This window comes from Podarcis gaigeae, assembly GCF_964106915.1.
Source record: "Podarcis gaigeae genome assembly, chromosome: 1".
NCBI lineage: Eukaryota > Metazoa > Chordata > Lepidosauria > Squamata > Lacertidae > Podarcis > Podarcis gaigeae.
The window spans coordinates 88,365,481-88,379,726 of record NC_139678.1 but is presented as its reverse complement, the minus strand read 5'-3'; the positions used below and the strand labels follow the sequence as shown (position 1 = coordinate 88,379,726).

At 42.0% G+C, this 14,246-nt stretch overlaps 1 protein-coding gene across 24 annotated transcripts in view; it reads right to left on the bottom strand.

Annotated features, from left to right (window-relative positions):
- Positions 1-14,246, bottom strand: part of BIN1 (bridging integrator 1) — a 114,395-nt gene that overhangs the window by 66,249 nt on the left and 33,900 nt on the right. For all 24 annotated transcript variants that reach the window (XM_083740372.1, XM_083740384.1, XM_083740385.1 and 21 more), the window contains exon 2: positions 2,368-2,448. In XM_083740372.1, coding sequence (XP_083596498.1) covers positions 2,368-2,448 — 81 coding nt within the window. The remainder of the gene's footprint in view (positions 1-2,367; positions 2,449-14,246) is intronic.

Sequence of the window (14,246 nt, the reverse complement as noted above, 5' to 3'; positions counted from 1 at the left end):
ATCAAAATGGAAGTGCTCATGTTTCAGAATTCTTGCATCTTCCTACCCATCATGCAATAAATACAGTTCCTCTCCCAGCTAACACCTCCATGACTGTCCTGGCTCCCACTTGTGGACGTAATACTCAGACTCTCTGCTTGGTTATTACAAAATGTTTTATTCCAGAATTTGCTACATGACCTAAACATATATCAAGTTGGAAGGTACACACTTAGCAGATTATTGCAAAGCTCTAGGATACATGGTTAGGTGTAAGCAAAGACATTGTCTCAAGATTTGACGTGTCCCCTGAGCTACCCTTCAGAAGAGGAGGGCGGGCACAATCGTTCACAGAAATCCCATCCTGAGCCGTGAGAATGGGCAAGGAGGCATGCTTGTGGGTCTGCTCATGCCACCACAATCAGCATCACATCCTTGTAAGACAAAGTCAACAGTGCGAGTTCACTGTCGGACCTAGGGAGGAAGCATTTTGCTAGCAAGAGATTGGAGCACAGCCTGGTTCAAAAAACCTTTCTCTTGGCACTCAGGACATCCACTGTCACTGGACTTCCTCCTGGCAAGCTGCTGGGCCCCTCCCCAGAATTGGTTTCGCAACTCACATACTATTATTCCTTCCCATCTGACCAGCCCTGCCAAAAGGTCTCCATAGGGCTCATGAAAATATTACCCTCAAGACTGAATTACTAAAACATGCTCTTTATGGAAGTGGGCCCTTGGGTCTAGTCTGGAAGCTCAGCTAGACTGATGATGAGAAGAAGCTACTGCCAACATACTATATGTGTGTTAAAATACCTGCAGTGGCTTCCTATTTGCCACCAAGCTAAATTCTAGTACTAGTGTACAAAGCCCTGAATAACTTAGTCCAGAGGTTTTCAATCTTTTTGGGTCTGTGGCTCCCTTGACCAACTTCATTCTTTCTGTGGCACCCCTGTGGGGCTCAAGAGTCCAGTCATGCCACCCCTTGCCTGCAAAGCCAACAATCCCTCACCCCTTTTGATTGTGATTATATGCATTTACACTTCTGATTTTTTTTATTTCTGAGGATTTACATTTTTGGGGTTTAATGTTGATTTTAAAATTTTGTATATTTTTGTCATTGTATGCTGTTCAGTATGTAAATACTGAAAAGCAGGATTGTTTTTTTAATAAATACTATTGCAAGTACTGTATGAAACAGGTCTGGGATATATAACAGCAGGCACCTGCCAGATTCACATTACTTGTCTGCACTGCAATGTCCCTGCTGCTTTGTCAACATTTGTTCATAAGGTTTATAATAACCACAGTAGCTGCATATTCACACAGCATGTGGCACTTTAGTACTGAAGTCTTCATCTACTTGAAAAAGCCTTGCAAACAACAAGGTCAACCCCCCTCCCACAGTTGCCTGCCATTTCAGGACATTGTGAGGCAAATTAAACATTCCAAGCAAATGCACTGAATAAAGCCCCAACATTTAAATCATCATCATATCATATCCTCAATGAGTTAGACAATACAGGATAGCCTTGGGAGGCTGCTATTTTGAGCCAAGGGAGGCCATTGCTGAAGCCTTCCTCAGCACACGCACACAAATTGTTTCGCTCAAAATTTCCAAGCTGCCTTTCTACATGAACTTATAGGTTCTGAAAGAGGCTGGTTTTAGCTTTAGCTCTGGGGGTTTTTTAATCATTTTCAGGGCATTTTTACATTAACAAAAAAAAGCATAACAAAAAAAAACAAAAAAATCCCAATGGATTTGAGCAAAGGTCCATCTAGTACAGCAGCTTTTTCCTCACAGTGGCCAAACCACCTCAGACAAAGCCACAAGGACCTGTTTACTGTTGTTTCTTTGCTATTTGTGCTCTCTGCCATTGTGCAAAGCCAGCTCAGAAGTGCTTGTGCAACCCCACTGAAGGAGATTGCTAACAGCTTCATGGTGAAGGAGGGACAGAAGAGTCTGTTTCATCTTGGCCAATAGCCAGTCTGTTGCATTTCCATGCTGTTCATGGAGGAAGGCCCCTTTCTTCCACCAATTGTTAGCATGGAAGCCAAGTTAGTTGGTGAAGAAAAGACAGATCACACCATCTCTCCTTTGCCAGCCTGGATGAAATTCCACATATTTCCCTTCATGGTTAAATATGGAGGCTGTAAGATGGGGTCCCATTTCATTAAAAAGATTAGTAGTACTGGCTTAAAAGTATAATGTAAGAATATGGTGAAATTTGAAGTTATGTTAATATGTCTTCCTCCTACTGTTATCATTCTCACCCAGCCTCAGTTCCAACTATGAGTCTGCCCATAGTATGTGAAACCCTTTCAAGGATACACTCATCAAAGGTTAAGGAATGGTCAAGACTGACTGTTCGTATATTTAAAGTTGCTTACCAGTTGCTTGTTGAAGTTATGTACACATTGTTCAAATTGCTCGTCTTTTGTTTCATCAGCTTTGCCAAGTTTCTGAAGGACCTGCACATGCACAGAAAAAGAGAACAGAGAAGGGTATTGAAGTCACAAAATTTGAACATTTGCAACCAATAAAAGACAATTCAAGAGGAGAGGGGTCGCTGTTTCAGCTTTACTGAGTGGCAGAGAACAGGCGGCAGGTTCAAAACTGGGAATGCCGCTTTTAAAGATCTCAGGAAACACGGCAGGAAAACCCCTCTGCTTGGAGAATTTGGATGGCCACTGCCCATTGCAGAAGACAGAGTGAATAGAGTGACTGCATGTCTTTACTGTGAATAGTCCTCCAGTCTGAAGGGCTTTAAAGGAAAATGAACCATTAGAAGGGAGATTGGACCTTGGACAGCAGAAACCTTGCCTTTGCCCCTCAACAGCACTGAACAGCAAGCTGAGCTGTCACACAATCAGTCCCTCTCATTATGATGAAATGTATTGCATTTCTATATCAATTATAGGAACGTTTTCTAAATTTGCATATAAGCATATGCAAATTATATTCAAACAAGCACCCTCCTTTTTTGGTGATGCATAAATGGCCACCAGTGGTCAGTGTTGATATAAGGCAGCTTCCTAACAGCAGTAGTTTTCTCTGTGGTTTTCTCTCCTGCATCACAAAGTCAATGTTTAATAGTTAGAAAATTTCAGCTAATAAAGTGGTACTAAATACTAAACTACTTAATTTTGCACTGCAGACCAGTTTACCAACTCTTTGGAAATGCAACATAGAAATTGAAGGGGTTCGGATGACTCACAGACTATGTTTCTCATGCAAAACTTATTTGTCCAGCCCTTGGCTGGAGAAGAGTGGTACTGAAAAATCTGCTGAACAGACAATATAAACCACTGTGCAGGTCCCCAAGAGAAACTTCAGTTAACCTCCTCTCACAAATAAACTATTTTGTGAAAGAGGAAAATTCATATGCTGGAGGCATAAATGTTATCTTCAGAGAGAGAGAGAGAGAGAGAGAGAGAGAGAGAGAGAGAGAGAGTTTCAGCCAGAACTGGAACTAGCTTGGGAGAGAGTCCTGTTTTTATCATTCTGCCACCAGGAAGGCTTGGAATAACCATGGCAACCAGCCAGGCCTCTCTTAGTACCAAGAGTCCTTTTTAACAATCAAGTTCACCCACCATTCCAGGCGGAGTAAATCTTAATCAAGACACTTTATTTATCAGCCCTTCCCTTTTAACACTCTTGATTCAAGTGGGTCGCTGAAAGTGGAGTTGCCCACACAGCTAACCCAAGGCTGTTCAGCTTGAGTGACTGAAGGGGGGGGGGGGGAGCAGCAGCAAAGGACACGAACAGTAATGTATGTAGATAGCCCTAAGCGTGATTTGTGGCAGCTGAAGCTGTTTCAGATGTGCATGTAAAATATTTTACATGACCACCTAAAAATGTTACCAGCTGATGCAGCTCATGCATGTAATCATGAAGTTCCACTCATGAGGGAACTGGTATGGGCAATGGCTACTTAGCAAGCAGCAAACCCAATGACACTTATCCAGTGACACATAATGTATGACACATAATATTTGGAACTGACCTATAGAGAGAAGAAAGTTTGAAGAATCCGGCAATATCACACACAAGGCCCCTCTAGCCTGGTATTCTGTTTCCAACAGCTTGCCAACCAGATGCCTGTGGAAGGCCCATAAGCTGGACATACTGACAACAGTCCTCTCTTGCTGCTCTACAGCAATTGGCTATTCAGAGGCATGCTGCTTGTGATCCTGGAGGTAGTTTATTGCCATCATGACTAGTAGTCATTTAAAGCTACATGGATACGTTCAACTGATCCATCAAGGCTTCCTGGTTTGCAGGGGAAACTATAGTTTGCAACTTTCGGAAGTACCAACAAACTATGGCTTCCTGTTAACCAAACACAGAAGTTTCTAATCTCTTCCAATTACATGCAGAGGAAGGGGGGAGTCATTGCCAGTCCTCCCCACTACGTCTCAGACTTCAGAGTATCATCTGAGTGCAGCCATTCTCCTTAGGGTACATTAGTATTCCTGCTGTTTAGAAACTACCCGTGTGTGTGTGTGTGAAGCATTCCTGGAGGGGAAAGTGGAGTATCAGTATAAAAAGAACCTCCTCATTCACCCAACACTGATAACAAATACAGAAGATGGTGGCTACCTCCTTGTTTGTTGGCATGACAGAGCTCAAGACACAACCCACATATCAACTATTTAGGCCCTGCTTAGAGATACCTACTTCAAAATGTAAGAATCACTAGTATACAAGCACTGAATTTAGAAAGAGATCCAAGATTCCTGTTCATTTCACTCTGTCGTTTTGAGTTTAGTCATACATGCACACACATATAGACAGCTGATTCTCTGTAGCATTGCAACATGCTTCACAAAGCACTCAGGTTTCAGAGTATCATTCTGTCCAAGTGTGCAAAAACATCACTGAAGACCAGTATTTAATCACTGAGTGGGTGGCTAGCTAAGCAACATCCTCTGCAGAAATTGGAGCTCTCCGAACTCAACCAGTCTGGAAACACAGAAGGCTATGTTAGCAGGGAATTTGATATGCACTTGGCCACCAACTTGTGTTTCCACCACGCCTGTTATAAATCCACCTAGGCCTTTGGGGTTGGGGGAGGAAGTTCTCCTGCTCAAGGCCTTACAGACCCCTTTTTTTTCTTTCTTCATAGTGCCCTTTGGGGGCTAATCTAAGATGTCAGATGCCATTATTCCAAGCTAAATGGGTTATTTCGTTGGTATGCTAACTTGTTGGAATTTGTTGTTTCAACTGTTTTAGCTGGTTTTGCTGTTAGATTTTATGGATTTGTATTTGCACATGTCTGTAAACCACTTTGAGAAGCAAATTGGCTTTAAAAAGCAGTCTAATAAATAATAAACAGAATGCAAACTGCACATTTTGAAGACTATTCCTGAGACAGCATTTTCAAAGTTGCACTCTGCATGCATACCATGCATAAGAAATCAAAGGTACACAATTGTCTGCTACTCCTTTTTTAATATCCTGCTACCCATTGGAGGATAACAATTCATGCTGTGCGCTCTCTCTCTCTCTCTCTCTCTCTCTCACACACACACACACACACACACATCACTTCTATCCATCACAATTGCTTGCAACCTTCACCAAGGTTGCAAACAGCCAGGCAGGTGAACTCAGCACTATGCAGGATCAATCTGCCAAGTCAATTTTCATTTGCTCCACACATCCCCTGATTAGGCTGAGAAGATTAAGGTTTATCCGCACATATTTAAAGAGCCCTCAAATCAATTTTCTCATAACAATACAGCAATACTTGACAAAATTTACAGTTTGCAAAGAGGGAGCAGGGAAGAATTGGGATAGTTAAGTGTGTGTGTCTTCACCTCTTATTCCAGAATGCATTTGAAAAGCCAAATCAAAAATTTCAATCCTTTCTAGGAAATGTACAACTTTGGATAAGGGGTCTAGAGAGCTGCATGTTCCAATAGCTATCACAGTGAGAGACAGTAAAATCAAACTCCATGAGAAAATTCTGGTAGTTCTTTCAAAATATTGAGGTGGTCATATTTATAGTTTCACACTAAATACAGAAAGTGTAAGAGTAAATGGCAAAGCTGAAAGGAAATAGAATGTTTTTTTTTTAATCTTTTTAAGCTTTGCGCCATAGTCCTTCTAGGCAGCAGTTTGGAAAACCCTAATGCAGAGTCTTCTTTGAGAACACAGAAGGAGTTGCACACTTCTTTGGCTCCCAGCTACCATCCTCAATTAGAACAAGGGAATAGCTAATACAAAGAGCCATTTGAAAAAGCATAGGCTGACTAACAGGTAAAATGATCAATTCTAAACTGGGGAAAGGGTCATTTAACAAAGATAAGAACTCAGAATGTTACAAAAGCTCAAAGGTGATACAGGGCAAGCAACTAATGTAGAAAATTCAGCCATAAAAACAGGCATGGAACTGTCTGAAGGTCTGTCTAGGGCACATGTGTACGAGCTCAAAATTTATGTGAAGCTATAGTTCCCAAGAAGCCTGATTAATTAATTACTATGTATTTTTAATAGTTCGGCTTTGAGTTTGCAATGGTTCAACTCAGAGGGCCAAATGAGATAAAATATGAAATTGATCTTTCTATTTTTAAAAATGGACGGGTTTTTTAAAAAATAAAATAAATGAAAATTGGACTCACAGCAAGTGGGGGGAAAGGAAATTAACCTTTTCCTCCCCTGCCATGGTCCTAACTAAAATCATTTCTGCAAATCGTGCTCTTTGGCATTCCCATGGGAAACTTCCTCCTAATGCAAAATAGCATTTTCTGAGGAACAAGTGCAGAAAAAGAGGAAAGGGTTAAATTTCTCTGCCTGTTGCAAATTCATAATAGTTACCAACCTCCTGTCCCAAGAAACTATTATTTACAAAACTTCAGGACTGGGTTCAGCCAGCTTTAACCAAATACTGAGTGTAACTTCTCTACACTCCAAAACAACTAGGACCATGGTGATTTGGATTCAAATTCCAACTCAGCCATGAAGCTAAACAGATGACCTTGCTCTCTTACCTACCTCACAGGGTTGTTGAAACAGGCAGTGGAGGATGAGACAGAGGATAAAAAGAGGGTTGGGAGAACTACCATATTTACTTGAGTCTAATGCGCCATCGAATTTAATGCGCACCTCAATTTTCAGAACCTTGAAACCAAAAAAAGTATTTGCTGGGGAATGTAAATGTGCCATCAAATCTAATGTGCACCTTAATTTTCACAATGTAATTTTGTCCCCCAAAAATGGTGGGCATTAGACTTAGGTAAGTAAGGTGTCCTGAACTTCTTGGAGGAAGGGTGGGATAAATCTGAAATAAATATGTTAGTCATATTCGAAAACAGTGTTAGAAACTCCAATATATAAGCTAGGCACCAAATGGCTCCTTATACCAGAGTTAAGGTTACCAAAAAAGAATGCCTAGTTGCCATTTTTGGGCCAGGTGGCTTGAAATACTTATTTTTCAATACAACATTTTGGTTCCTTGAATTCATTCTCTTTGTGCAGATACAATATAATGGATAGAATTCTTCAGGTTGTGTTGCTAGTGGGGGGAAATAGTCAAGATCCAAGGATCCTTAGGCATTCACCTCCAGATGATGGAGACATCAGGCATCATCCTGGCACCTGGGCATCTTCACTTGGTTACAAAGTGGCTGATAGCCAGGTGCAAAATGCACCTGGTGAATTTTGAATGCTGTCTGAAACCACACAGGCTATACCACTTCTTGCAACTGTTGACTTTCTAAGAGACAGAATTCAGGCTTTATATGTTACCAGGTTCTTAAAAGGAGAGACCACTGTAAGAGTGTGCAGATCAGAATGTATAAAGTGCTGCTTATAGGATTCCATGATGTGCAAAAGCCCTGAAAAGCCTTGAATTATTGGGAGGGGGGCACAGTTAAATAGCTCTTAATCTCAGGGATTTCCAGCAACTGGAAGGTACTATTCCAAACCCTGTGCCTCTGTGATGATGGTCAACACCATATATCAGCTTCCCCCAATCTGGTGCCCTACAGTTATTTCTCACTAACCACAGCTAGCATGGCCAATGGTCAGGGGTAGTCAGAATTGGAATCACATAACATCTACAGGGCATCAGATTGGGGAGGGCTGCCTTATATTACAAACCATCCCACTTCAGGCCATTGCCATATTTTGCACGTGGAAGGGCTTTCTATGCAGGATCTGCTCCTAAAAAAATTCAGGCAGAATTCAAAATCTCTGCAAGGGGCTCCTCTTGGAGAGGCAGATGATGCAGCAGATATTTGGCTCCAGCATCAGGAGAAATCACCATTCAGAGGGAGGGAAGGGGTGTTTGCTGTGCACACACCACAGCAAACAGGGAGGTGGTGTTGGCTGTTGACAAGAGGCAGCACCCAACCCCTGGGAATTGGAACAGGACCAAACCCAAGATGAAGTGGAAGACTTCAACTGACCTTCCCACCCAAGTGTGTCCAAATCAGATCCAGACAGATCCTCCAGAGAAATGCTTTGGTACAAAACCTTTTGCTGAAGCAGCAGATGGCAAAGAACGCAAGCAACATCAGTCATGTGTGTCCGTTTTGGCCACTAATGAACTGTGAGCTCATAGGATGACATCCATCCCCTGGAGAAGTAAGTGCAAGTGGTGTCAGATTAGACCGTTCGCAGGCAGCTATTGGCGCTCCACTCTCCCCCATCCTCCCCCTGCGTAACGCCATCGCGCTTAATCTGTCGGATCATTGCAAAGCCAGATAAAGTTAGTTAGGATTGAAACTTCAGGCTCTTTGCAGCTATAAATGGAGCAGATTTGCCCAAAGACAGTTGATGGAAAGAACCTAGCAGAAGTCAATGTAGCACCCAGGATCAGCTCACAATGTCAATAATTAGTTGTATGGTTGGAGGAGGAGGAGGAGGAAAGGGAGGGGGAAACACGTGGGAGGCTGAACCAATGATCTGGTTGCATTTAAACTGTTGAATAACCAACAGCTCCTTGCTTCTGCCACATTCCTCCTGGAACCTACCATTTACTCAGAGAACTGCTGGCACTTTTAACACCCAGAGATCAGCAATACAACACAGAGCCTGCAACAGCCCCCATATCACAGATGCAGTGTGAAAAATAATGCTATACATATTTTGCAGATATGGAAGTCTATTAGCAGGATATGACTTTTCACCTCCAATATCCTGGAACATCCTGGAATTTTCGATATGGGTTTTGGCAGAGACTTCCATAGGTCAGTTTTTTGTAGTGTTTTGTTTTACCCAGGATGCTCATGGTCTAAAACCAACATCCATAGCATAAGAAGCTGAACAGAAATTCCACCAATGAAAATAATTAAGAGAGACCAAGACAACAAATTAATTAAGGGGCTCAAGACATGCAAGACACTGGCATCTTCACAGACATTCAAGAGAGACAAAGGGAATTCATATGGGAGAAGGGAATCACAGTATGGTGGCTTGCTCCACCCCCTGACCTAGAACATCAGAAGAGAGCCTACTGGGTACTCTGAAATATATCTAGGATCCTATCTATGCAAGCAAGATTCCCACATAAGCTTTATCCACATTTAGGTGAATGCACAGGGATCAGAATGTTCAGAAACTTCAGCTAGTGCAGAATTCAGTGTCCAGGTTGCTCACAGGGGTAAGATGATTTTAACATATTACACCAATCCTGGCCCAACTGCACTGCTCTAATTTGTTTCTGAGCCCAATTCAAAGTGATGGTTTTCACCTATGAAGCCTTAAATGGCTCAGGACTGCCATACAGTGGTGGAGTTTCATGCTCCAGCACCGGGGGGAGGAGAGCAGGTGGGGGGGGCAGCCGTGATGGCCGGTGGCAGTGCGCTCCCCCCACACTCCTCTTCCTTTGTCAGTGCTCCCATACCTCAAGAACCACCTCTCCCCATATGAACAGACCCGGACCCTGAAATCATCACCTGTTGCTCATCTTTGTGTGCCTCCTCCATGAGAGGTCTGAAGAGTGGCAGCGCAAGAATGGACCTTTTCTGCCATGGCTCCCTGCTTGTGGAATACTCTCCCCCTCCCCCCCAGGAGGCTCGCCTGGCGTCTTCATTATATATATTTAGGCAGCAGGTGAAAACATTATTTGCCCAGACCTATGGCCTTTTAAATGTGTTTGGTATGTTAGGGGGGTTGTTATTATGTTATGTATTTTTTATTTTTATACCGTAAACCACCCTGTGAACTTTGGATATAATATAGTTGTTGTTGTTGTTATGCTGTTACACACACACACACACATTTATTTCATCCAGATTGAACATCCATTCAGGCTATCAATATTGAGTTAGAGGGTTTGTGGACTAGAGTAACAGGATCTTCTGGCCTACTGCATCTACTTCCGGGATAAAAAAAATATCCTTAAGAAAATATGGCACAGAATTCTTCAAGTGAGGAAATACTTAATATGAGCACACCTCTTGAATAATTTTGCCCTTAAAAAGGTAAGAAGCTAGACTGAAGTTTTATTTTAATTTATTTTCCTGACTCAAAATAATAAACCATTGTGTCTTCTGAGAATATCTTCTGTTACAAAGATACAATGTGGGGATGGCAGCCATTTCCAACTGTATTGATGGTATAAATATTTTGCTTGTCTTATCTTACAAAGGAATGCTTGTTAGCTGTATTTTGAGCAAACAATAATTTTCTGGAATTGAAATTACCGCAGTAACATCAAGGCCCCAAGATCAAAATAAGTTGTTGTTGTTGTCATATTTATTTATACCCCGCCTTTTTTCCTGGTAGGGCCTCAGAGAGCCAGTGTGGTGCAGTGGTTAAGAGTGGTAGTCTCGTAATCTGGGGAACAGGGTTCGCGTCTCCGCTCCTCCACGTGCAGCTGCTGGGTGACCTTGGGCCAGTCACACTTCTCTGAAGTCTCTCAGCCCCACTCACCTCACAGAGTGTTTGTTGTGGGGAAAGGAGAATGTTAGCCGCTTTGAGACTCCTTAAAGGGAGTGAAAGGCTGGATATCAAATCCAAACTCTTCTTCTTCTTCAGAGAGATGATTATCTTAGGATGTTGCAAGGAGCATCTTGTGGACAGTAACACTAAAGACTAATGGATTTGTTGTGGTATAAGCTTTTGCAGTAACTATCTACCTACCCAGTGGTGGGACTTTCAGAACAGCTTCCTTTGCCACAAAGACTAAACCTACAGAAAGGAGAGGATCAATTGGCCTTTTGAAAGATGCCACAAGACTCAGGGTGCACTCAGACATGGAGATTATTGCATGCGTCTTCCTGGTTATGATGTTAGCACTTCTGTTCCAGTTTCTAATGTTCCTTGTACATTACATTGCCTGTTGTGCTGTGGGACAGTGGCTTTTTCATCAATGCATAGCCATGTAACACCAAATTTCATTCACACCTGCAGTGTGACACAATGGACATCATGGGACATGTTACCACCCTTTATGGGCATGTGTGTTTTTGTTCCCCAACTCATCCCCCATGCGCATGATGGAAAAGAACTGTATGCAAGAATACTACCCAACGGTCACATGCATGGTCCAAGAAAACAGTGGGGAAATTACACCGCAAAACCCCCACAAATTTTCCTGGTTAACAAGACTGCAAGCAAATTATTTCTGAAGACAATTAACACGGAAATGAGCAGTAAACATCTACTAGATTTCTGGAAGTGGCTTTTACGTTGCGTGAAAGATTACATAAAGCATGAAAAATATCAGGAAAGGCATTTTGGGAAGATGGAATAAAGTGCCATCTGAACACAGCCTCATTGTGATTTGTAACCCTGCCCTAGTTTTTCGAAGAGAAAGAAATACAGGGGAAAAAATCAATCTGAGCATGACAAATCTCTTCTGAACTACATTTTCAAACAGTATCTTTCACAGCTTTTGAACCAGCAGGTGTGTGTTTTAGATAGGAATAGCTGCCGTCTTTTTCTGCGCTGCTTCAGAACAAGCAGAGGGCTCTGTCATAAGATATGAAGCCAACCCTGTCCAACAGTGCACCTTTCACCTTCATAAAGGCCTCAATCCATCTTGTGTAGTTTTCTGGTAAAGCAAATTTTATCTGACAGTTGGAGAAAAGCTTCAAGTGGCCTTTAGGTCATGCCACAGCATCAAGCTAGCTCGGAAAGTGACATGGAAAGAACATTAGGTCAGACAGGCAATTAGTCCCTTCGTTTCATCTGCCTACCTTGCCCTTCCTTTACCTACAAAATACAGGGATTCCTTCGGAGGGTGACCACCACAATGTCTAGGGCTGCAGTTGCCCCCATCCCAGGAGACAGACGGTGAGATTCAACATTGTACTATGGCGAATGCCCCATTGGTGCAAAAACATTGCAACTTGCCAGTTGAAATAACACCCCCCTCGCCCATCCCACTATTTGGGGGGTGGGGTTTTTCTGATCCCCCCCAACCCAATTTCAGGGGGCATGAAGAGGAGGGGGAAAGGCCTGCTGTGCAAGTGGGAGCTCTCATGCCTTGTGCTGACTGAACTTGACAGGTGAAGCCCACTCAAAGCCACTCAAAGCAAAAGGATAATGCATCTTCTTGCATTGCAGCCTGCCGCCACTTAGTAAATGATACAGTCCAGCTATTTATTTTGAAAAGGTGCAATTTCCCCACCAATTCAGATGCCCAACCATATAATGACCATGTCTCTCTCGAAGTCCCTGTTGCTCAAACATATAATGGCCTGGGCTCACACATCACATTAAAGGATGGCTAATGTTGAATGAGCAAATATGCAGCTGCACAAAGAGAAACTATTAGGCTTAAGAGCCTTTTTATTAAAGCAGATTGTGTGCTTTCTCAGTCATCCAAGTACAGCTAACATCTCGTGTACTAGAGCTGAAGTTAAGCCACATGGTCACTATTCTTCTAAACCTACTCAATATAAATCCAGTTTCAAATTGGGACTGATCAACAGTACATGAGTGATTTCCTAGTCAGGTAAAAATGAAATCTGATCAGGCATTCACAGATTGATACAACTCAAACAATTTGTTCTAACTAAAATGCATCGTTGTTTCTACACTGTGGAAGCAGGAGCTACTCGTTATCAACAGTCAAGTGTTCTATAACCTGAATTTCCCAACTAAGTGCTGAAAAATTCTGGAAAAATTCAGAAGCAAGAACCATGTAAAAATATAAAACTTTTTGAAGGAGATAGAAACAACAAGCTGTAAACAGGGAAAGGAGAGAAAACCATGTTTCAATATTTAAGTGCCAAGAAGACAGAACATTGTGATTACCTACAGCCACAGGTTTACAAAAGTAGGAAAATGTTTTCTATCGAGGGCCACATTCTCACTGGGCAATGTGTTACAAGGAGCATACTGGCAGTGGGTGGAGGAGCTAAGCCAGTGGGAGGCACCCACTTCTTCACTTCTTTATCTGAAAAACGTTCTTTAAAAAGAGCAATTTTGCAAGCACTTTCATTGGGAAGTGGAGGGATTGAGACTGGCAGACATGCAGTAATGCACACATGAAATAACCAGAGGTCTCTTCTGTTTCTTAATGAATATTGAATACCAGATTTAGAATGTTAATGGAAGTTTCGACTTAAGTGAAGTTTCTTGGTAAGAAGAATTTCAGTTCCAGAATCCTTATCAGTTTTCTGTCTTATTAGGAACCCTGGTAAGTTTCTCCTTTTTTCCAGTGACCACTAAAATTGGCTTGTTCCTGATTACTGGAGAAAATGCCTTATTTTTCCAACACGGGCCATAAGAATGGTAAAGGCAGTAAGCAAAAAAGAAAAAGGCTGTTTTAAGCCTGTGATCTTGTGTCAAATTGGTTTTCTAAATTAGGCATTGACATTTCCCTGAACCAATGTCAGTCTCTCAGGGAAGCCTCAGTTACTAGGGCTGTTCACGTTGCATCTAATTATAGTTTTTAACTTTGGAGGGAATTGACAGAAGAGGATTACAGAGTGGTTTTCTGGTGCTTCCTATTCAGTTTTCTCACATGCTCAACATGCAGGTCCTCTTCTGGAGAATAATCTTGATTACCAGCTGCCAAGTATACTCCTGGTTGGGGGGGTATACAAAAAGCACATTTCCCCAATCAGCATTATTATTATTATTATTATTATTATTATTATTATTATTATTAGAATTTATAGACCACCCTCTACCCAGAGGTGTAGCAACATTGTTTTCAGGACCTAATTCATAAAGAGACAGATAGAAGGATTCAAGCTTACCTAGTGTCACCTGAAAAATATGTTTTTATATGTTGGTAGCCACCCAGAATGTCTCAGGCAACCCAGCCACATGGGCAGGGTATAAATATTATTATTGTTGATGA